Source organism: Plectropomus leopardus, chromosome 8 (assembly GCF_026936395.1).
Source record: "Plectropomus leopardus strain MGB_pleo_1.0 chromosome 8, ASM2693639v1, whole genome shotgun sequence".
NCBI lineage: Eukaryota > Metazoa > Chordata > Actinopteri > Perciformes > Serranidae > Plectropomus > Plectropomus leopardus.
In genome coordinates this window covers 16,635,943-16,661,122 of record NC_142183.1, presented here as the reverse complement: position 1 = coordinate 16,661,122, position 25,180 = coordinate 16,635,943, and the positions used below count along the sequence as shown (strand labels likewise).

Sequence of the window (25,180 nt, the reverse complement as noted above, 5' to 3'; positions counted from 1 at the left end):
CTCCACTGACTGACTGTCCAACTCTCCATCTGTCTCCTCGCCTCCATCCCTCCCTGCCTGCCTCCGTCTCCTCTATTGTTGCCATCTCTTGTTTGCTTTGCATGGATTTTGACTGCAGCCAAGGGGCAATTTTGCATGTAGCACTGAGCTCACATACAAACACACACACACATATACATGCATGCATGCACAGAAAGGGAAGGAGAAAAAAAAACTTGCCTTTAGAGGATTTGTTTATCAAATGTGCTGTCAAATCATGTAAGACATTTCACGTCAGGGCACATTTTCCAGCCCCGGGCTACCCAAAAGAAAGGATTCAAACAAGAGTACACCACAATGTAATTTCCACTACTTTCACTACTGTATATTATTCATATTCTATAAATAGTCCAACATGAATGTGAGTGCATGGAGATCATTTTTATCTGAATTGTAAATTTATGTTATTGATGTTGGTGTCAGGGATTCGCTAGGAGACAAGTCATAAAACATCTACCGAGGAACGTATTAATGTTGCAGAAAAATGCTTCTCTGTAAAACATCTTGCTAAAACATTTCTGGGGATTTCAAGACCGCTTCCCTGAATAATTTATAGAAATTTCACGAACAATAACAACCAAGAGAAAGCATGCATTATACATGTCATCTTGTACTGAGACTCTGTTCTGTATGTGAATGCCTTGTGTTCAGTGTGTTTACTTATTTGTGTGTACATTTCTCTGTGTGTGTTTTGGTCATGACCTCAAACAGACACCCTTTGTTTGTGAATATGCAGTCAGCAATCTCTTTTTATTCATCATCTGCAAGTACTATCTTTATAATTTCATTGGAGGGTCAGATATTGCACAGTTTACTTCATTTGGTATCTTCAAAGCAATCAACAGCACTGTGAGCAATTAATCTGATTTCCTTCTCCCTGATCTCCCCTCCATTTTAGTTTCATGTCACTCACTCCATTTCAGTTAATCTCCCCCAAAGAAATTCTTCCTCCCTTATTTTCTCTCCCTGCAACTGTCACTGTCCAATTTTCTCCATCTTTGTCATCCTTTTGCTTTTTCCGATTCTTGTAATCTTCCTCGCCCGCTCACTCAACCCTTCATCGCACTCTCTGCCTTTAAATGTCCATTTGTCTTCTGCTTGGCCGCTCTGACCCATATAACACTGGACAGCCCATATAAAGCATATCTGCCTATTCAACCCCAAGATCTTCTCCACTTTCAATGAAAGAAACTTTACTTTTAACAGCAGGTACAAAATACTCCACATAAGTTGAGGGGCTTTAGAGAATAAGGTGGTTGTCCTTTGGTTAATGACTCTTTCTACTTTCTCTTTGAATGTAATGAGTTATTTTGATTTTATAAATAGTGCCTGATAGCCTTTGTGCTTGTTTTAATCCAGTTTCTCCTCTCTTCCACTCAGGAGCTGTGCACCAACATGGCAGCTGAGAGTCTTGCTGAGCTCCGCGATTGGCTCTTTCTGCTCCTCCTGTGCCTCACCTTATTGGCTGAGGTGCTAGAACTAGCGGCAGCGGCAATTGCCATGGAGACGGGCGAGGGAGATGAGGGCATTGTTTGTCCCTCAGTGTGCCGCTGTGATGAGGGTTTTGTCTACTGCAACGACCGTGGCCTCAGCATAATTCCTCCACTACCATTAATGGCTGCCATCCTCTACTTGCAGAGCAACCGGCTGAGTAACGCCGGCCTGCCGCCCTCACTGGAACGCAGCACTTCCATACGAGTGATTTACCTGTACGCCAACCAGTTGGATGAATTCCCTATACACCTCCCGCCTTCGCTACGGGAGCTCCATTTGCAGGATAATAATATACGAACGTTACCGAGATCAGCACTAGCCAAGTTACCATTACTAGAACGTTTGCACCTGGATGATAACTCTATATCCACAGTTAGCATCCAGGAGCGAGCTTTTTCTGGGACTCCACGGCTTCGACTGCTGTTTCTGTCACGGAACCATCTGTCGAGTATCCCTGCTGGCTTGCCAGCATCCTTGGAAGAGTTGCGACTAGATGACAACAGGATCAGCACCATCCCCACACATGCCTTCCGCGGGCTCTCCTCCCTGCGACGCCTGGTCCTGGATGGGAACTTGTTGGCTAACACACGCATTGCAGATGACACCTTCTCCCGTCTCTCCAACCTGACGGAGCTTTCGCTGGTCAGGAATGCCCTGCAGTCACCGCCAGTTTATCTACCGTCAGCTCACCTTGTGCGACTCCATTTGCAAGACAACGGGATGACTCATATACCACGTGGGGCGCTGGACGGGATGCGGCGGCTCCAGAGGCTGGACCTGTCAGGAAACAATCTGACCACTCTCCCACGAGGACTTCTAAAGGACACAGAAAGCCTGGAGCTGCTACTGCTGCGAGGGAACCCCTGGTACTGTGGCTGCAACCTTCGCTGGCTCCACGCGTGGCTGCACAGCCGTGGGGCAGGGGTGACCGTCAGGGGTCTGACCTGTCAGGGGCCTGAGCCTGTAAGGGGACAGGCCCTGAGAGACCTAACCTCCCTGATGGAGCAGTGTGAAGGCCCTCCTGCGGGTCCCAGTACTGGCATAGGGGTGAACCCAGCAGAAAAAGATGGAGGAGGTGAAGATGGTGTTGGAGGGGAGCAAGCAGTGGCTTCAGTCCCCCACGGCAGCACAACCACTTCTTCTCTGCTGGTCCCCACACAAGGTTCCCTCTTCACTCTGCGAGCCAAGCGGCCGGGCCTTGTTATGCCTCTGCCTCCTGGTGAAGGTGGACAAGTATCTGGAGAGGCTCTGGAGCTGACTGTAAAACCTCTCTCCTCGGACAGTGTACTGGTGAGCTGGCTGTGCCCGCAGCCGGCACCCTCCTTCCGCCTGTCGTGGCTGCGGCTGGGCAGCAGTGCAGCTCTTGGTTCCATAACAGAGACTCTGGTACCTGGAGAGAGGAGGCAGTACCTCCTCACCCAGCTCACCCCTCGCTCCCATTACCTCATCTGCTTGCTGCCACTACGACAGGAAACTTCGTTTGGGGGTTCCAGCATGGGATCATCTCGAGTTAGCAGCATGGACACGGACACTAAAGACTCGGCCCCAGCCTGCGCTCAGATAGAGACCGGAGACGCTCTGATCAGCGCAGGAGGGGACAGGTCAGATAAAGAGGGACAGGACTCAGAACTAACAGCCCTGCCACTGGCTGGGATCATAGGGGGTGCCACCGCATTAGTAAGCCTGCTTTTAATCTTTGGCATCTTCTGCTGGTACGGACAGAGAGCAGGGTACGTATCTGGGGACTCGGGCTCGTACAGCAGGGGCCGGGGTGGGAAACATTACGATGACTATGTAGAGTCAGGCACCAAGAAAGACACTTCCATCTTAGAGATCAGGGCCCCTCCTGCAGGGTTTCAGATGACAGCTATGGCCCATCAGCCCCTGCAGCCTAAGCTGGAGGATGTCACCTACATCCACACCATTTTCCCCTCCTCCTCCTCTTCCTCCCAAGCTAACGGGACCTACCGGAGCAGTCACGGAGCAGGCAGCCTCAACGGCACCATCCTCAGCCAATCCAGCCACCATCACGTTACTTATGGTACCAATCGTGGCTACAGAGAGGGTGGCATTCCCGACATAGATTATGCCTACACGTGATGATATAGGGACGCACTCCCTGAGCCACGAACGGCAGGCGCCATTTCTATGATGACGACCTCTCGGCTGGTGGCTGTTTTGTCCTTGGTTTCCAAAGTACCCTCTGTGCCTCTGCTGGTTCAATTCTGATTGGTTTGCTAGGTAGAAAAGACTGGTTTCAGCTATCTTGATTGGACTATTGAGTGACAGAAGTAACAGTCCTGCTATACTCTACTGCTGTATTCTACATTATACAGTAGGTCCTTCTTTCAGCACTACTTATACTTATAAATGGTTACGTTTTCTCTTTTGGGTATCTCAGTGTCTTTCAAACCTACTGTTCTTCTCAGCTCATAATAATACACAGTAACTTATTTGAGGTTGATATACTAGGCTTAGCTGATTTAGCAGGAGATATATTTATAATATGAGGAAAAGGCACTTGATGTGTATAGAGATAGCTCTCATATCTTCCTACCAACTGTAAGCTCTGTGCTGTATAGATAAAAGGGATGACAGAGGGAGAATCAATGGTTGTTATAACCCACAGATGACAATGCATCATGGTTGACATGAAAAGATGTGTTCGTAGCCCCCTCCTTTTCCTCTAGTTTACTCCCCTCCTTTTTAATTTTTCCTCCTTTCCGCCTCGTTTTTCTTTTTTTTTTTTTCTTTTTTGTTTTGGGCTGAGGCTCTTTCCTTTTATTTCTCTCGTGTCTTTTGTGGTGCCGTGAGCAGAGGACGACTTTGTTCTCGCCAAGGGAGCTGACAGCAGTGATAACAGTTCTGACAGAGACGGGAGACTCAAACCACAGCATGGGGAGACTAATGAGAGGGAGAGGGAGAGAGAAAGAGGGAGAGAGAGTGAGGGGGTGATGGATGGATGGATGGAGAGAGCAGAAAATAAGACAAGGAGAGAGAGAGAGAGGGGGGTGCTTTTTTGTGGAAGGGAGGCACTGAGAGGTGTGTTGGCTTAAGGCAGAGTGAGGACTGAAAATGATAGAAAAAAGGAAGATAAGTGGCAAAAAAAGGGCGTGTGACAAATGCAGTGGCAGGAGGTAAAAAAGCAGACAAAAGGAAAAGAAGATGAGGGATCCAGAAGGGATCGGGCGGGGTGAAGAAGAGGGGTGACAGCTGGAATAATGTGACATCATCATCCAAAAAATGGCTCAAATTTAACCCACTACTGCACTCAGCAAACACCCAAGATAACAGACTGCACACTTTCTTCAAGGACCGATGTTTTAAAGACTCACTGAACAACATTTCTTGGGCATTTTTCCACCTTGTTAACAGTGTATCATCATTACATTTGCATTCCAGCATTTGTCGAACAACACAAAAAAGACAATCAGAGAACAAAAAATTAAAATGATTGCCAAGACTTCAGGACAATTCTTGAGAAGAACAGCTATTAAAAATCTCCCTCTCAGAATTAAGAAAAAGTAATGCATGTACCCAATTTCAATTGTGGTCAGGTCTCATTATTAAATTACCTTTGCAAATGAATTGAAAGAAACCTAATCATACATCCTATAATAGTAACCCATTATCTTCGAGAGCCTGGTTAAACCTCCTTAATTGAAAAGAAGTTTTAGCAGCTAATAATTTTTTGGTGGACGTCAGAACTGCTCCGGTGTAATTACTCTTTGCTAAAATTCACTCATAACAATCTATCTTTTCAATTCTATTCAAAAGTTGTAGCCTTGACAGTTGTTATTGGTATTTTAAGTTCACAATAAATGAGGGTAGGAGTGGGCAATAACAATAAAATCATAATTTATGTAATTTCATAGTGTGATATACGTATGTAATGGGATGTAGTCTTTGGAATATATATTGACTGGAAAATCGATTATAGACTGTTTTAAACAATATAAAATTCCTAAATGGGTCCAAGTGTGTTTCCTTTTCAAATGTTTGTTAATACAGTCGCAAGGAAACTATAAAAGAAGGAAAGGTCACAAGGCCAGTGACAGTGTTGGACATTTAAATGAGAGCCTGAGTTTGGTGAGGAGAAGTGAAGTTTCACCTTTGACTGAAAAATCCTTTCACAGAATTATACACATTACATGATGCTGACAGACATTTCTGGATAATTGAGCAAATTTGTTTCCTTTGAGATTACCCTACAAACAGACCATGGCTCTGTCCGTCATTACAGGAGATGAATCAGATCGCCATCTCTTCATTTATGATCTGCCACTTTAACAGGATTCTGCTAGACAGAATCATCTGTGGCACTGTTAACTAAAACGTCTGATGTATTGCTCAATATACATTTCCTCAGCTATCTTGTATATTTTGAATTTATTTTCCCCACAAAAATCCAGAGACAGACACTATGTAGCTTATTTTTTAAAAAGATTATTTACAACACCTAAACATCCCTCGAGACCTTAGTACTTGTGCTGTCACAAGTTCTAATGTCAAAATAAGAAAAATAAAAGCTTAAACTGCTAGGGAGCTTAATTAGCAGAAATGATGGTCTAAAATTACAGTAGCTCTGTCATTTACTTGAGCAGTCCAACAAAGCACAATACTATGAACACAACAATATCAACAGTCAATCTGCGCCTTTCTTTAATAGCTTTAATAGCAGGAAGTAAACAGGGACCAAAGCTTCTGTCCTCACAACAGAATAGCAATTACACTGTCCATACATCATATTGTAGGGTTACAAATTCGATTCGAAACCAAAAATCAATCAAAAAAAGATTTCAGTTTTGGTCATCGAAATCAAAAGCAGGGTTGGTCATTCCACCCCATAAATAAGTTATTCTTATTATGAATTATTTAAATTTGACCATACAGCCTTTGTGTGGATCATTCATAAGAAATTTGACAGTAATATCACACTTGATGCCATGTAGCCTGTTTTTTTAAAAGAGGAATTTGAAAATGCAAATGAAAGTTGGCATGATATTTCAAAAAAATATAATCGGTTGATCTTTTCAAATTACGACTCAGTAATCTGATGACGACATAGCCTTCAATGCTTCAATGGTATAAATCGAAAATGTAATCAAATCATGGCAGCGATATTAAAGTGAGAGCTTCCACAAAATGATTGGTCCATTAAATCAATGGACAGAAATTTAATCTTCAACAATTCAGATAAATGATTAATCATTACAGTAATTTTCTAAGCGATAGTGCAAAAAATATTTCCTTGTTTAATATGACCACTTGTGAGTATTTCTTAGTCCTATGTAATAGTAAAATGAAATATTTATGTTTTGAACTGTTAATTGAATAAAACAATCAATTTAAAAACATCAGCCCGGGCAGGAAATTGTTGTGATATTGTAACATGACATTATTATTTGGATTATTCTAAATGTAATTAAAGTTCAAAAATGAGAAAGCTGAAATTTCTTGATCTAATTCTGTGAGGGAAAAGTACTTTAGTTGACTCAAGTCGTCCGGTTCTATAGGCCTTCGTACAGCACTGACAGTCCTGTGAGCAGCGATCACAGCCTGACCGCTACACTGTGTAGTTCAACAGACAAACAATCATGTACACACAGCAGTGAGGAGGAAGCAGCACCTGCCATCTGACTACTCTCTCTGACCCCACTAATGTACGTTAAGGGAGGAAGAACTTCAAAGGAAAACGCTAACCATCAGCCAGAGATCAAAAGAGGAAGAGGAGGGTAGAGAGGGGGAAATAAAGAGCGCGGCCATAGAGGGGAGAGTGGGGATGAGTGATATATATATATATATTATATATATATATACTGTGTATATCACTCATCCTCACTCCTCTCCACACATAGAGTCTGTAAGTGTTGAAACCCATTCTTTACTTTCAGTTGCTCTCTTTCTCTTTTTTAACCTGTGTTACTGTGCACCAGTAATACTGGACGCACTCCAGTGTGGGGTTTTTAGGTTTTCATTTGTTTTTGTTTTTATTTTCTTTTTTTTTGTTTTGTTTTGGGTTTTTTTCTCTTTTTTTGAGAGCACTGAAGCTTCCTTTCATTCTGTGCAGAAATCCTTTTTCCTTTTAAAATGTCACCCTCAGATGTGATAATGAAAACACTCTTATGTATAAACATAAAAATGGGTGCAAAACGCTATTCCATTTATTGGTCTGTTGTCTTTTTTTCTACACAGATGAATAAAGACTTCTAAAAGGAAAAGTAGTTTCAGTTCCCTTTGTGTGCGTGTCTGTGTGCGAGTCTGCATGCGTGCGTGTGTGTGTTTGTGTGTGTGTTCATTAAATCTGAAACAAAGGCTGCAGATATCAAATAATGCACTGGGATAGCTTAAAAAAAATAAAAATCAATGGGAAGCTCAAGATTATTAATATGATTTATGACGAGATGGAGTGGACCTCGTTAAATCACACACACTGGATGAATACATCAGCTGCTCCAATTCAATTTGGAGGAATCTTCCAGGCCAAAGCAGACGCATGTGTTTTTACCCCGAGAAGTTTGCGTGTTAGCGCTTGTTGTACGTTTGACCAAACAACATGAGAAATGGTGCATTTGTGTGAATGTGTCTTCGCTCTGTGCTCCTAAAGACTTGCCTCTCATTCTAAGTGAGTGCTAATACTTGTGTAAGCACAGATCAATATAACGAACAGGGGAGTGTATAAGTGTCCATCTTAGAGTTACTGCTTGTGTCGGGTGTTTGTCAAGGAGTGCGTCAGACACAAATGTACTTTATGCAGATAGAAATGGGCAGTTTGTCTGTGTCTGAGAGGGAGATGATAAACGACTTCACATGAATGTTTGTCTAAAGGATTCATGATTAGTCTATTCTTCAGTGTGTGTCTCTGTGTGTCTGTGTGTGTGTGTGTGTGTGTGTGTGCACCAACGCGTACTATAAACGTGATGCAGCCGTATCTCCACGTCTGTGCTCTTAACGACAATGCCCTGAGTTCTCATCCGTCATTACAGAGGCCTTTCACTGTCCCAGTCCATTATCTAGCGTCAAGCCCTCCAGCTTAATTATTCTAACTCACATTACTCCCAACAAAAAGATACACACTCCGAGACACATGCACATCGAGTCTGAAATCTGCTCTTGCTCGGCAGAAAATGGGATCAAAGTGGATTTTTCAGATACGCTTGCATTGTGTTACTGGAATAGTAAACATGTTCAAGATAACAAAGACGTTCTATATGGATTTCACATACGAGCACAACAGCAGTGTCTTTCTGAATAATTTGCCTCTGTATCTGTAAATGAACAGTGTGTAAGAGTTAGGGGGATTTAGTGGCATCTAGTGGTGAGGATGGCAGAATGCAATGTAGCTACCATGACGGTAGTTCGGCCCATTCGCTAATCCTAGGATGGCGAAGGCATAGCCCGCCTTACATTGCTTTCTCTCCCTTTGACTGACTTACTCTGACCCTAAACAATCCCTCTCATCTTACCTAAACCTATCCAACCCAATCAACAAAGGCAATGAGTACTAGCCACTCATAGATAGAGTCAGGACAGGTCACTCCTTGGCTATCATAAGATTTGCAAATTTGCCATGAGTTCAGCATTTCGACTTGGTTTTTTGGAACCAGAAGGCAAGGCTGACTAGAAGAGCCCGCTCTCTATGTAAACTGAACAGCTCATTCTAAGGTAACAAAAACACAAAAATTCTTATTTCAAGGTGATTATGCACTAAAGACACACTTGTTATCTTGTATTCTATTTCTGCTAAAATATCCCCTTAAATCCTGCACATTGGACCTGCACATTGGACCAGTGCATTTCTGAATAATCTGCCTCTACATCTTTTACAAATGAGCTCAACTCACCAATGTGCAATAAAATGGCCAGTTGCATTTTAAACTCTGAGCTCAGTGTTTTCTTCACCACAGGGCTGTTAAGAGGGATGTAACGCTGCATCGCACCATAAAGTGGCTTCCAGTGTTTGCATGCATTATAAGCTTCTTTAGCAAAAGGTCAATGTATTCCTGTAAATGCATGCATTTGGGGAAATGTACATATGCATGCATATATACATTCCCCCAGCTATTCATAGCAGAGCAGAATAATTTCCACATCACAGTGTTTTCTTCAGACACAAATGCTTCTTCAAGTTCTTGTTTCACTGAAGGTGAAAATCAAACTGCAAGACTGATCATGAGTTCATGTTTTCTCGCAGCAGTGAAGGACACAGAGGAGATACACAAACACAGGCAATATTCAGACATGAGAGCGCACAGAAAACAGGTGTAATATAAACATCGGCACACGTACGTGCAGTCAAAAGGTCCACATCTGAAACACGCATACACATGCATAAGCAGCACTACTAACCTAAAACAATATCTCACAGAGAAATCCTCACCTTAGCTTTAAATCCAACTCAAGACACAAATCTGAATTTTAAATCAACCCAAAAAGTCGTTGTTGGACACAAACCTGTATATGTGTGAGTGACAGGGGACTGGTGGTCCCAATGTACCGCAACGGAGCTGGATAACAAGCTCTGACACATTTCTCTTCACTCACACACACACACACACACACACACACACACACACACACACACACACACACACACACACACACACACACACACTGCAAGAACCGAGTGAAACACCTCAGAGGTATAAACTGATCCAACAACAACAAAACATTAAGCTGTGGTGGTCTGGGTTCCTTTGTAGCAATGGATGGAGAGGACATCACTGGAATAAACAAGGCTGAGAACAAACTAAGACAGCCTCCGGGGATTATAACAGCACCAACTGTATGAATTAGGCTGTCTATCAGAGGGAGAGCCACTTTGGTGCCACTGCACGACGCCTCTAGTGAGATGCAAGAAGAAGAAAAAAACTTCTGCCATAAAGACGCGATGCTGAAAGCATGAACAAAAAGATAACCAAATTGCCTTGTAGCACAATTGTCCTATATTCAATTTCCCAGTCTTTTTAATCTTTTAATTTAGCTTAATTAGGAGCCTGTATACCACTGAATTTTTTTGTAACCTCGCTGAGCATCTGAAATTGAAGAAAATTAAAAGCATTTATAACCTCAAGTAGTTTTTGCCTCATTATCTGTCCTAGACTAACATTAAGTGAATAGTTGATGGATTCCTTTTCTTCACATGATAAACCATCAGGCATTCAGTTTCATCTCCTGCCTACGAGAGCAAACTGTGCAGAGAAACAACTCTGGCTGAGGAGGAGCGCTTCAGGCACCGGGCTCCTGCTGGATGGGGTCCTCCAGAGCTCTCAGCCTTCACTCATGGTCGGCTTACTGCCCACCTCTCCGGGGCACTACACTCTGGACTGCGCTGAGACCTTAGCACTTGTAGTTATGGCAACTTGTGATTTCTCTGGAGTACTGACTCTCAGCCTTTCTTCAGCAGAGGCAGACACATCGCAGCCAAAAAATAAATGAATTCCAGGAGCACAGTAAATTATTCATTACTTGGTTGAAAATGCCACAGAGTGGATTGTGATCATAGCAGAGGTCCAGCACACATAATGTGCTGTTGGTTCAAGGCTTCACAACTTAACAATGATGAATCTATATAGAAATTTCAAAAAATATATATTGAAAAATATTTCACAAAAGAATGGAATAACAACCATAAATCTACTCTAAATTAAGAAACAACATTATATTACTGTCTCTCTCCAACTTGAGAGAGCAGTAAGATCCAGGACTTGGATTGCGACAGACAATTAAAAGATAAAGAGGGTAATTGTGTAGTTTTTTTCTTTTTGTCAAGAAAAGCAAAATCGGATGGAAAGACAAAACTTAACAATGAATGTGAGCTACTAACACGTACTGTTCTCTCTATTTAGTCAAAAACTGATACATGTTTCTCTCTGCCACTGATCTCAATTTTGCCGCCCAAGGCGGAAGAAAAAGGACTCAGTCCTCACAATGTTACTAATACACATAAAGTTTTGTTTTGCAGGTTGGATTAGGGTGGTTGATTAACCGGTATATAACTATATTTCCCCCTTTCTTTCTCTTGCTCTCTCTCTCTCTCTCTCTCTCTATGTAGCACTACAATGCTGAATTTTAATGGCTTGATGCAAAACATTTCACCTTCACAAAAAACTGAAGCTCTCACAATTTAGTTATTGCACTTGTCCATATTGTGAATCCCAATTCAGTAAACAACGTCCCTAAATTTGACTCTAGCTATGAGATCTGTGTTGGATTTCACTCACCATCTCTCTCCCTTCATTGCCTGTCAATTTTCTACTGTGTACATGGTAATAAGGGCATACAACAAAATTTCAGGTATACAGTCTTAGGTCATAAAGTGTCGGCAGATACCAATAAAGAAATAACTGCAGATAAAGAAAGAAATTGCACTAGAAAATTGCTATTTAAAAAAAGCATTTTTGAGGCAATCATCATTAATTAGTCCACCAAACACTGACAACTTTACTTTTTACCAGAAAAATGTCCCACTCAGTAATTAACTTCCAATATAATGTATATGTATATGTATATGTATAATATATTTACTTACAGCTTGTGAAAAATATGCAATTATAAACACGATAATTATATACACAATTATAGACACTTAAATATCTCCTTGAAAAATGCACTTATTTCTCCTATTTGATTAACGTTCGCTAAAAGCTATAATAGCCATTTTTTTCTTAAATGATTTGGCCTTTTACATAATTAAAGTATAATATACTATATATATTATTTATCGTTTTTTAAAGATGATTTAAGGGTCTTGTGTGTCGGATTAGGTGCAATCTAAAGGTTGCAGACTGCAACCAACTGAAACTTCTCCCATGTGCCAAGCATGTAGGAAAATTGTGGTGGCCAATGCACAAACTACACAAAAATGCAAATGTCCCTGTCTAAAGTCAGAATTTGAGTCATCCATTCTGAGTTATTTTAGAAACAAAAATGCAAACTCTGTGAACGAGGACCTGCTCCGCATGTAACAGGTAACAAAAATCCAACTATTCTTTTTTTCAGGTGATTATACACTCATGAAAACATAATTATTAATATTAAATTTAATTTCTGCTAATATATCCTCCTAAATCCTACCCACTGGACCTTAACGTAGGAGTATATATGTTTAGAGCAGAGTGCCATCCACAGGGTATATCTAATAGAGACAGGCTGATGCATTGTTGGTGTTGGTCTTTTTTTATGAGATTTGTAAATAAGAATACAGAAAAACAGTAGCATTCAATTCTGCAGAACATGCTCATCATAAACACAAGAAACTACTATCTTTAATATTATATTAACTTTAACATTTCATAAAATCTTGACTCTTTCACTCTCCACACACCCACGCAATAATGTGCAAAGATTAAAAACACACACATGCACGCAGATAAATGGCTCGCTCATGCATGTGCAGACCACGAAACCCATCACATGCTGTTGATGTTGCAGAAGACACAGAGACTAAAGGGTGTAATAAATCTTTTCACTGCTTGACGTTGCTGTGATTGAGGTGTCCTTTGTATCCCGATGCATTACTGCGTCCTTGACTTTTTATATTCATGACGGCCGCAGTTTGATCTCAGTTTACTTGATACACATCGGGAACCAAACATCAACTTCTAATTTCAGGGATAAATATTCTTCATCTTTATTCATCAGCGTGCTCAAAGTGAATTGACCAAAAAATGCTCATGCACTGAAAACAGATGTTTATCAGGGACAAAACAAAACATTATGCTTTAATTAACTGGAATAATTCAAATAAAAGGAACGGATTTCCAGTTTAAAAGCTCAGTAAATCTGTAGCTCGGATTATACAAGTCAGATAAATCTGTGACAATAAAATGTACTGTACATTGTTACAGGCTACAACCAGATGTCTCTTTTCTCTGGACTGCACAAGATGTTGGTCACTTTGTTGGCCTTTTGACCTTTAAACTCCACACACTTCTCACTTTCAGGAAACATCATACAGTATACCACACAAACCAATGTGGTGAATGATCGACCTGTCCATCAACCGAGTTCCAACCAGGGCCATCCCTACTACCCGTGGACAATGGTGACAACAGGATAAGTGGATAAATAGTTCCTATAAATAGTCATTTCCTAAGCTCGGATAATGCGGCGGGGCCGACAGCATGTGCATCGGGCACCACTTCACAACAACGCCTGATAGATCGCAATTACAAGATGGTAATTGTGTGCTGTGTGTACTCCCTGTACTCTCTGCGAGTCTGTGTGTGATTATGTGACAAAAGCGTCGTCTGTGATGAGGACATGTGAGCTACACAATGAGGGCCCCTTGTATTTGCTGGTGGAGAGAGGCAGTAGAGGACTCGGGGTTAGTTTAAAGCCCATTTGGAGGTTACAATGATACATCCTTTGTACTTTGTTCACTAAGCTATGATTACAAAGATGAGAGAATATGGAGGCTTATTGCCAGGCCGCATTATACTTTATTATTCAAATAGCACTGCCTACAATGAGGATAATCTTCCCCCAATGTGCTTTTAATTTCCATATCTAATTTTTTCTCATTCTGTCTTGTGTGTCTCAGTTCTAGTCAACATCATTTGCACAGCTGGTTCAGTGAAACAGGGCTGGATTCAAATGTCAAAACTCTAAATGAAAAACATCAATCATCAAAGGTTGATAAACTCATTAAAAAAAGCCATTTATCAGGTGATTGTGGGCGCACTTAGCATGTGGGTTTTTTTTTTGGTTTATTTTGGAGCTGCTCAAGTATTCGACCTGAGCAGCCAGGGAGACGAGGACTTTGGATGCACAGCCAAAGCCTTAAAGCTCGGCTGATTACTCGGCTGGCACTAAAACCAATATTTGAGAAAAGGTGTACTATTATTGTCATAAAGAACTGGAGATGCAAACGATTATTGCTACACTAAGGAGTGCATTAAGCGAGACAGCAGAGAAAATTGAACTCTGCCCTACACAAGGGAAGACACACACGTCTGAGAGCTGGCTGCTTTACAAACGGCACATTATTGTCACACTGTCACAACCTCGGAGGACTCCGTTTACAAAATATCAATAAGTCTGGTCACATTTAGTCAGCCAATTTGATCGTCAAATGGAGCGACTGTCAAATCATTCAACAGCATCTAAAACCCGCAGAATTTAATATTTTTTTTATTTGTTTTTAAACCACTAACACCAGCTTAGCAGCAAGAAAATAACTAACAATTATTTTATTTACCAATTAATCTGTCAATAACTTTCTGAATGAATAATTTTGTCAATTAAAAATGGCCTGTGTGTATTTATGTTTTATCAAGCTAGAGATAAACAGCTCAGAAATCCAAAGTTATTCATTTTATTATCATGTATGACAAAGAAAGGCACCAAATTCTCATGTTTAAGAAGCATGAAAATAGCAAATGTTTTAGTTTTTCTCCTAAAAAATTACTAAAACGGTTATTTAAATATATAAATGATAATAGTAAGAATACATTTTATTTATAAGCACCTTTTAAGTCACCCAAGGACGCTATACAAAATCAAATGCCAGTCAGTATATAATAAACAATATTGAAATTTATACACAGATAAAAGAATTAATTAATGAAAAAATAAATTATGAGGCACCAGAAAAGGCTGTTTTAAAAAATATGAGTTTTTAGTTTCAACTTAAAACAAGCTGCAAATGTCATCAAAATATTCAATATCAAACTAGTTACATTATAATACATTTGCAATACATTTTTTATAGATTGACTAATTGATTAACCAACCAAAGACCTTTTTTTTTTGTCCGTAATTGTTGCACATTTAAAAATAATGCACCTTGTGTTGTGTCAATCACATTTATAGACTAGAAATTTTCGTTTAAGGTTGAAAATATGTCTAACCCTTCTGTTTCTTACTGACAATCTTTTAGTTGGATTAAAGATCTAATACAATGCATATGTATACATAATTTGCATAGTAATTAATTGCTATAGTAATCAGATCCTCTGACCAGTTACTCAACATCATTTAACGCTCCCAGTCAGAAGGCGCCCAGACCGTGGAAAAGTTTATTCCTCACTGTCAGGTCCTCCTCATCTATCACCACTATTTATAATTTCTTGAACTCCCTCAATTAGTATTATGCTTAAATAATTGTTTCAAAGGACCAATTTTTCCAATTAGCATCTTACTATGAATTACTGCACCCTACATGAACATCTGCCAAGTTTGACTGGCTGTTGTAAATTTACCTATAATCTTATGTTTTAATTATTTGATTGTTTTCCATATTTCTCTGTTAGGCACTTTGTTCAAAATTTATTGTTTTTGAATAGGCTCTATAAATACATTCTTGGCTTTACTTTCCAACCCTGGACGAAGGACTGACTGCATCTGACTACTTTTGTAACTTTTCCAAAACAATCTGACAATCACACCCACTTCATGTCACGACTGGCCAGGTGTGTGGAGGAGTTAATGAAAGGTGGAGTTTGAACGTCTCTCTCAAGCTATTTTTTTCATGCTTCACACGGTTACTTCAGTCACTTTTTCTGCCTTTGAGGAGAGACTGCCCAAAAGTGTGCGATGTCATTCCCCATGTAGTAAATTTACTGTATAGACAGCAAAGTCACATAAAGGACACAGAGCTCTTGGACAGCGATCAGGGAGGTGGTGGATACAGTCAGGAGGAGGCGATGATGATGGAAGGCCTTCATGTGTGGCCATTTGGTGGCCTGACACTCAGACTGAAGTGACAGTGTACTTCACTTATCCTGACATTGTGTTCATGTAAACCGATTCTTTGTTGGGAGTACGGCTGGATATCGTTTTGAAAATCAATATAACAGTACCAGTATCTTTAAAGTGATACTAATTACCAATAGAGTAATTCATTTGATACCCGTCACGTGAATAGAAGCAATCAGTTGCGCAAAGAGACGCCACAGCCGTATAATACAGCTATCCTTTTAATCGTTTTGGTGAAATTGCAACTCGCTGCCAACTCTGTAAAATACACCGACTTCACATTACTTCACTCCACAGACTGTAGGCAGTAGTTGGCCAATCAGATATTGCACTAAATCAAAGAATGCTTGTGACTGTCTGCAAGAAAAAACAATAAAATAAAAATACTTTTTTGAGATCAGAGAACAAATGGGATTAAATGCAGGTATAATGTAAGTGAAAATTTTTTAATACTACTTGGCACTGTCTAATTTTGGTTGATATCATAGAGATATTGAGTAGCGATACCTTGCCCCAGTTGGGAAGGGTAATGCTCTAACTCACTGGTTACCATCCTGGGGTTCCCAGCCTCACTGGGAGTGGCAAAAGCATAATGGGGGGTCACAAGCCCTCTTAATTTTAAGGGGTTTAAGAATTGTTTTTCAAAAAATATACAGTAGGCCTGTATCTCTGCATGTTATTTAATTCTATAAAGAAAACTAAATGAATTTGTGTTTTGGGGTTTTTTTATGTTGAAAATATTATTCAATATAAAAACTTTGCAGTTAAAACAACCAAAAAGCTGACAGAACAATAGCTAGGAGACAGGGAGAAGAAGACTACATTTCTGCAAAAATTGGAGCCTATTCAGTATGTATGATTATTAAGAAAAATTAAAAACCCATAATGCAGACAGATATTTGTATGAAAAGCAATGTACAAAGGAAATAATTTGCTCAAATTCATCCAAACTTGCTCACTATTTGAGTTATTGTACAGTTTAACAGTTGTTCTGTACAGTAGTTGTTATGCATTGAATATAATTACTTATAGTCACTTAGCCAGTTTACTTCATGACAGAGAAAGGGTTCCCTTTAGGAAAAAGGTTGCAAACCACTCTAACCAATCAATAGCAAGTAATGAATCAGTTAACAGAACTTGATTTCCAGTCGACACAGAACTTATCGTGGTGGTTGCAAGGGCCAACAAACTTAACATTTTTCATGACATTTGAGGAAAAAAAGATTCAGAGGGCTGCGGCCGAGATAATTGTTCAGAACAGATGTCATCTGATGGCAATTTGAGGTTCATTTTTAGCACACTGGACCCTTGCTCTCTTAACCTGACTATAGAAAAGGGGTGAAATTCACCATCCGTTCCAGCTTTGAGACTGACAATCTCTACCTTTACCACTGACAGAACAACAAAACTACTCTTAAACCAGCAACAGCCACCTTCGCCAGCTTCAGCACCTTCAGAAGATCCTCTCCCAGCCTTCCAGGAGTCACGATGCTGCACAACAAACCAACACATTTGAACGCAGCACTTGCCTTGATGACAGAAGCTCTGATGGGCCAAGTGCTGATGATCAAGCTGACTCCTTTTCTCTTTTACTCCCTCATTCACTCCATCTCCTTCCATCTCCCACATCGGCCCAATCAGGCTAATGAGGCTCGCACTTCCTCCATCCCTTCCTGCTCGCTAAAGTGGCGATTGATTGGAGGGGTGGGAAAGCTTTTAACAAGGGAGGGGTGGGAGAGAAATAATTAGCACGAATGAGCTTTTTTTGCAAACTCCTTCAATTCAGCTTTTCTTTTTTCGTTTATTTACTGACCCGGACAACATTAGGGATTAACTCTCCAAGGGTATGTTAACTTCTCAATGTCAGGTTGTAAATCAATCTGAAGCTGTAAACTGAGGCCCGTTTGTCTAATGCCAACGTCTCGCTCCTCTCGGGTCACATCCCTGCGATGATGTCTAAATGGAAGCAGTAAAAAAAAGAAGGGGGGAAGGGTGAAGACGAAACCCTGGAGATGCACCGTGAAGAATCGTGGGTTTTCTTCCATCTTCCCACTCAAATTGAGACACAAACTGGACATCAGAGCATCCCGCGGAAACTCGGAGCACTGAACCTTGAAAGCTCAAATTTTTCAGTACACAGAGAGCATTAATGTCGCTGCCCAAATGACCAGTAAAGTGGTCTTTCTGACAGTTGTACCGTAATTAACTCGGACAGATCTGGACTGGAAAAACTAGAGCAGCAGCACTGTCTAAATTCGTGCTGCGGCCAATTCACAGAGTCACAGCAGCCTCCAAACTGCACCCATGGCAAAGACACAGATACAAGAGGACAGAGTGGACATAACAAGACTTCAGTGTAGCGATGAAAAGTATGAGATACAAGCGTCAGTGAAGATGAAGCGAGGGTCACCAGTGTGCATGTTAAGAAACAGGAAAAAAGTAAAAGAGAAGACAAAAAACTAGCAGAAATCTTCAGCTGCACATGAAACAAAATGTCAATCAAACATAGTTTAAAAGCTACTTTTAATGTGAATCTGAAGCACACAGACCCTGATTCCTCACAGTGGTAGGCCTTAGATCATCTAAAGCCCCAAAGATATGAAATACGCCTACAGCCTTTAATTTACTTTACCATTAAAAACCAAGCACTTCGAGAGGGTGTGGAAGAGTAATTTTCTATTCATTTGATATATATTTTTAAATCATAAGGCGGATTAAGTGAAAAGCCTCAAAACAAACAGAGAGAAATCACTATAGCTTCAATATCAGCTTTCCTCTGAAGCAATATTACTTTACAGGGACATTGGTAATTATAGCGAGTGTGTCTCCTCAGTGACAGGCTACTCAACTAACATTAAAGATTTAAATTTCATTTTTAATTTCACACTAACAGATATAGGAAGAACATTTTTTTAATATACACAGCTTCCACAAAGTCCGGTCTTTGCAACAGAAGAAAAATATTATATTTAAGCACATTTATGACTTAGAGAGTCGCTGTGTTTACACAAGAGGTACAGTAATTTAAAGGTCCAGTCACTGCTGTCTATGGTTGTGAATCAAAGATGACGCCAAGTGGTTCTGCACTAATAGTAAATTATAGTAAAGCAACTTTGGCAACAGACTAGAGCATATAAAGCATGTATTAAGTGATTACTTTTTTATTTGATTGACTGAAAATTAATATTAATAAATAACAATTTTATAATGAATTATTTAATAAGTAAGTTTTCAAACAATACTGTTTCCACACTCTTAAACATTAAGGTTTTCATCCTTTCTTTGTCTGATATGATATTTATCTGAAGAGCTTTTAGTTTTGAACTTTCATTTGGATATAAGAAGCAATTTGATACCTGTTTACTGTTTAGGCGTTTATCACCTCCTTATATATGTTTTAATATTTTGCCTGTTTGCCATGTGGTCCTCACCTATTCCCATCATCCCGCACTGACCAAATCTTTAACTCTCCCTCATTCCCCCAAGCAGCTCACTCCACATAAAGACCTTACCTAAAATTACCCCTTTTTTATCATGGAGTAACCTGAGGTACCTTAAATAAGTGACATAGTTTATGGATATGTCAATAAATATTAAATAAATATTCAATATGCAAAACAGCTGAAACTGTGCAATTAACCGCAATAGTGAACGCAAAAAATACAGTAAATTGGTGTAAAATCAGTGATTTGAATGAGTGTTGATCAGATTATTTCAATATTAAATGAGAAATTATTTTTCTTGAATCTTTAGGAATTATTTATTCAAACTCTACAACTGACTACATTATGTATTTGGGGTTTTTTTTAACAATCATATAAACACTGACTTGCGAAATCCAGCGTTTTCCTCTGCCTGACACTTAATTTTATAATAATTTTATTAATAATTTCAGTTCTTTGGTTTTTAACTGCATAATTTTTAATGCAGGATGAGGCTGTGTAGCAGAGAATGAAGGTGCTGTGAATACAGTGTGAGCTCAGATCTTCACTGTCCTCATCCTGAGATTTTTTTTTATTAATTTTCTATCTTGAATAGTAATCTAAACCTTTAAAATAACGCCTGAGATTACTGTATAATTTTAAAAAAAAATCAACAGGTTTTTACCAAAGTGACTTTGAGATGGGTGTTTTATTTTATTTTACCAGCATTTTATCAACCACAACATTTATCAACTATTAAACAAAGCATTCACGAGATAAGTCAATAATGAAAATAACTGTTAGTTGCAGACCTATTGTAAGATAAGAAAATGTTTGAGAATTATTTAATTGGGCATTACAAACAGCTGCTTACTTCGACAAAAAAAAGCAGGAAACTCTGCATTTGCTTAATAAATAAAACACTTTTCATAATCCATGTACATGTTTCAATATTCTTTGTGGTAAACCTCAAGAACTCAGCCCTGTCTCTGACCCTGCCCATCATTACCACTGCTTACTGTCGACCTCACTGGTTAAAATCCATATAGATCGGACTCCAGTGGATTTTCGCTTCACACTCTTTATTAGCCTTTGTACAACAAATCCTCTTCCCACTAAAAAATAAAAGGGGTTAACATCTTCATTTGGCTGACTTTGCTCGATACCCGCCGCTGTAATTCAGTGCTGGTTTAGTAGCTGGTGGAGTGGGGAGGTGGTCGCGGCGGGTCTACACTTTGACAGCACATCACATTTACTCTGGAACTGAGGCAGCATCAGCAAAGCCAATTTGCTTCTGTAAGTGCGTACAGACAGTTGACAGGCATATTGTGAGAACGTGTCCATTAGCGCTGCTTCACAAAACACAAAGTCAGCGCGGCGGGGATACTGCCGCTATAGGAACTGGACCTGAGGAAGTACAGTTACTACAGCAGGGAAAAAGAGTGCATTTCATGAGGGATCTGTAACCTGTTCTATTTCACAGCAGCAGCATGAACACCTGTTTTACTATTTTAATAAACAATCTCTAAATTAATCCTTAAAGAAGTAGAAAGGTTGGCTGAGAGGAACATTTTCTTTGAGCTTGAAATCTGAGCAAATTGGTTTGATTTTTTTTTTTTTTTTTTTTTTTCAAAAAAGGGGGAGAAGGTAATGAGCAACTTAAGAAGGCATAGCCCATAATCTAGCAAGAAGTTAGTAAAAAGTTACAAGAAAATAATATAAAATAAAATAAATAAGCAAGAAATGATCCCAAAAAGTGCTGAAAATTGAAGAAAATATATGTATGTTTTTTTCTGTAACATAATTTTGAATATATATAACTGTAATAATTATGAATAAAGTCGTCTTGTCATTTTTCTTAGTTTATCAGTTTTTTTTTAAAACTAATTTTCAAGTATTTTTCTTGTCACCTTTAACTCATTTCTTACATTTTGTAGTACATTTCTTGCCAAGTTGCTCACTGCTTTTTAACCCATGTTTGCAAAAGAAATCAAACCAATCTGCTTTGCTTTCAACAGGTTAAACAGCTTGTAAAAGGCATATGAGCGCAGCATAAGAAAAATATGTCAATTGTTATTTTCAAAGGGTTAATTTATGCATCACTTGTGTATCAAAACACACATAAACACACTCATGTTATAGTATCTGTTTTGAGGCTTTCTTAGAGCACACACACATAAAATATTTGTCTGTGATAGCAAACTTGGTGTGACATTTTGCATCTTGTAATATGAGCCTCTCCTAAGAGGAGCTGACAAGAGCTCTAGGGTAGATGTATGGTAACTGCAGCACAGAGAGACAAAGAGAGCACACAGTGTGGGGGCCTGTGGGACCTCAACAGTCTCTGTTCTGGGCTTTCCATCACCTACTCTGACCCCTGTTACTACCACAGAGGCTGGGTGGATCACAACAACACGTCCCTCCTGATTACAACCTTGGATAAGTGACTTGATGAAAAAGTGGCAGCTATCTAAGGATGAAATGCAGCCTTGAAAACATTAATTCCTCAGGCAAGGAAAAAAAAATGCTACAGCTGGCTACAACTTGATTATCCTCTATTAAGTGCTACATGATGCACATACTTAAAACAAACAGACTATCAACGGCTTAAGCACTGAGACTGCAGTAGATATTGTGGCATTCAAAGTAGATCTGTGACAAAAATCACTTAATCCTTGGCCTGATGCTGGAAAATCCCTTATAAAGTGGTTAAGCATGCAAAGATTTCCTCTCTGTGTCCCCTATTACTCCAGTCAAATGAGAAAAACGCAGCTCAGGTGAGATCTGAAAAACAATTTTAGCCGCTCTGAAGCAATTTACAACAACAAGTCAAGCCTGACAATCTTCCATACACACTCTAGCAGAGTGGCGAAAGCACGGATGTCTGCCAGGCTGATTTTGGCGCTAAGCACGGCACTAAGCTCCACTGACAAAGCCAGCTAAGAATCAGTGAAGCCTTGCAGAAGGAGTGTGAAGCTGTGCCACTGTGGAGTAATTCTCATGTAAGGGGCTCTACCTGCAGAACCGAGGGTTCGCCTGGTTTATCCTCTTAAAATCACCAAACAGGTTCACCGAGCACATCTCTTTCACCTCTCATCCAGCTGTTCTAGACCATGTCCTGCTGCCTGTCTGTCTGAGCGCATTCATCCATGCCTTCCCAATGCCACTGTTCCTTCATCCTCTTCATCCTCTGTAACCCCCAAAGCCCCTCAGCCAACCCCCACTGCAGCTATCGGTCATCATCAACCGCAGACTTCTCCAGAATCAATAAAAGATGCTCCACCGCTGGGTTGAATTTATATTGCACCCGATGGAAGCATCCAAGCTCAAAAAACACTGATGTTCAATTATTGATGCTTATCCAACACACTCATCCTCATAGCGCACTGAAATAATGAAAAATTAAAGGGATACTCTTGATTTTCAACCAGCTCTGTATCATGACAATGTGGGTAGTATACGTAAATGAACTGTGGTAAATTTCCCTTAATTTTTTTTCTTTAAATAATTTTTTGGGGGCAATTTTTGCTTTTATTATAGAACAGCTACATAGACAGGAAAGGGGACAGAGAGGAGGGAAGACATGCAGAAAAGGGCCACTGTTAGGAATCAAACCCAGGTTGCTGCAATGGCCTCAAGTGAGCCAGAGGCTGCCGCTACAACAGTCCATCTTTTGTCTGATATTAGACCGAATTGTCAACTTTTTACACTGTGTTTCCATCTTCAGTTTGACATTGCATCATCTCTTACAGATTCCCAAAGAGGATGGAGATTCGATTTTCCCTGTCCAACCACTAGAGAACAAAACTAGAGACCTAGAGACATATCTGTCTGTATCTAATGTCATTCTAAGTGGGTCCACATCACTGGGACACCAGTGTACACCTGCGGAGCACTGATTAGGCGTGGCACTCATTGGATATTTTTTAATCATAACCAAGAAACTCGCATTTCACATCATGCCAGACCAGAATCTGTCAACTCGCAATTAGTAGAGTGGGCAAATTCAAAGGTCTGGACACAGGCACCATGATCTCCCTGCTCAAAATAACTGCCTCTAGAGCTTTTGCTAAAGGTACAGAATGTATTTTCACATGTTTGTATGCCCACCACCACGGAAAAAAATGTATAGAGGCAGATCAAGACTGATCGGCTTCTCTCACTCTCTCTCTTCAACTCATCAAACTGTTAAACTAGGCAGAGCTAATGAAACAGAAAAAAACTATGCAACTGAATTTCCTAATTATCAGCTAAAATCTCTCCAGAAACTTATTTTAGAGCACTGTTAGACGTAAAACAAGACTTTGTGAAGAGGAAGTGGCCGCCATACTTTTTTTTTTGTATTGTAAGTAACAGAGACTAAAAATTCTAAGATCTGACTCTAAAACTGAGCAGTGCTAATCAAGTATGAATTAAAATTCTGAGACTGCACTGCCTATTTTTCACGTCAAATGAAGAAACATTACGCTTACGGTTTAACTGTAATTCAAGATTGTTTGTTACCAACAGCAATACTGTTTTCTATGTCAAAATAGACAAGCTCACGTTACGTCACCCACCAGTGGGAGCATTTACTGGTCCAGTGAAGCGCAATGCATTCTGGTAGTTGGAGTTTTTGTACCTCTTGAGCAAAAGCAAATGCCACTGCTTTTTTTCTGTTTTCTCTGGTCATAAAGCACCAATTTAAAAAGGACTTGCGTCTTTCTACTACATAGACAGCCTAGTTTAATTAAAAGGCCATCTTTCCAGCAGAGAATTACTTCTATAAGATGATATTGGAAAGTCTCTGCTTTCCTAACGTCTTTAGTTCAAGATGCATATTTTTCTAATCAACTTCACAACCACTTTTTATTTCAGATCAGTCTATCTTTACAGTTTACATAAAGGCAGATAATGTCAAAGCTCTGATGAGTCTTTTCTACAGCAGTGGAGGCGTGCCACCTCCACCAACATCCAGAACCCAAAGACATTCAATTGACTGTTATATAAGAGCAAGAAAATTTGATTTAAGAAGCTGCAATCAGAGAATGTTTGACATTTTGGCTTGAAAACAACTGAAATAATCAATTGATTATCAAAACAGCTGCCCAGTAATTTCCTGCAGATCAACTAATTAATTAATGGATTCATTGTTGCAGCTCGGCAAAAAATAGTACACATTACGCCACAATACAATGAAAAACATTTTCTGACATTTAAACAGGCAAAACAACTAACCAATGAACAATAAAATAATCAGCAAAAACTGAAACTAGATGTGAAAAATTAGAGTTGTGGAGGATAAGACATCTTAAAGTCATAACCCATTCACAACAGCAGTTTGTGCCACTAAAACAACTGGAGCGAGGCAGCGAGATACCATCACTTGACAACTCAAGCACCAGGAGTAACCAACGAGGCAGTCGTCAAACATCTGTCAAGCAGTCGAGAAATACTCTGTCATGTGAATGTTATAACGACGGTGAGCAAGAAGGCAGACTGAAAAAATGTCTACGAAAAACTGTCCACGCTTCAAAAACAAACTG

General features: G+C 39.8%; 2 protein-coding genes across 4 annotated transcripts in view; one reads left to right on the top strand and one right to left on the bottom strand.

Annotated features, from left to right (window-relative positions):
- The window catches only part of flrt1b (fibronectin leucine rich transmembrane protein 1b), a 42,162-nt gene extending 32,522 nt beyond the window's left edge, over positions 1 to 9,640 (top strand). For both annotated transcript variants that reach the window (XM_042493073.2, XM_088080995.1), the window contains exon 3: positions 1,420 to 9,640. In XM_042493073.2, the coding sequence (XP_042349007.2) occupies positions 1,435 to 3,633 (2,199 nt within the window). In that variant the 5' untranslated portion in view covers positions 1,420 to 1,434 and the 3' untranslated portion in view covers positions 3,634 to 9,640. The remainder of the gene's footprint in view (positions 1 to 1,419) is intronic.
- macrod1 (mono-ADP ribosylhydrolase 1) overlaps positions 1 to 25,180 on the bottom strand; it is a 153,447-nt gene that overhangs the window by 115,000 nt on the left and 13,267 nt on the right. The window lies entirely within an intron of this gene.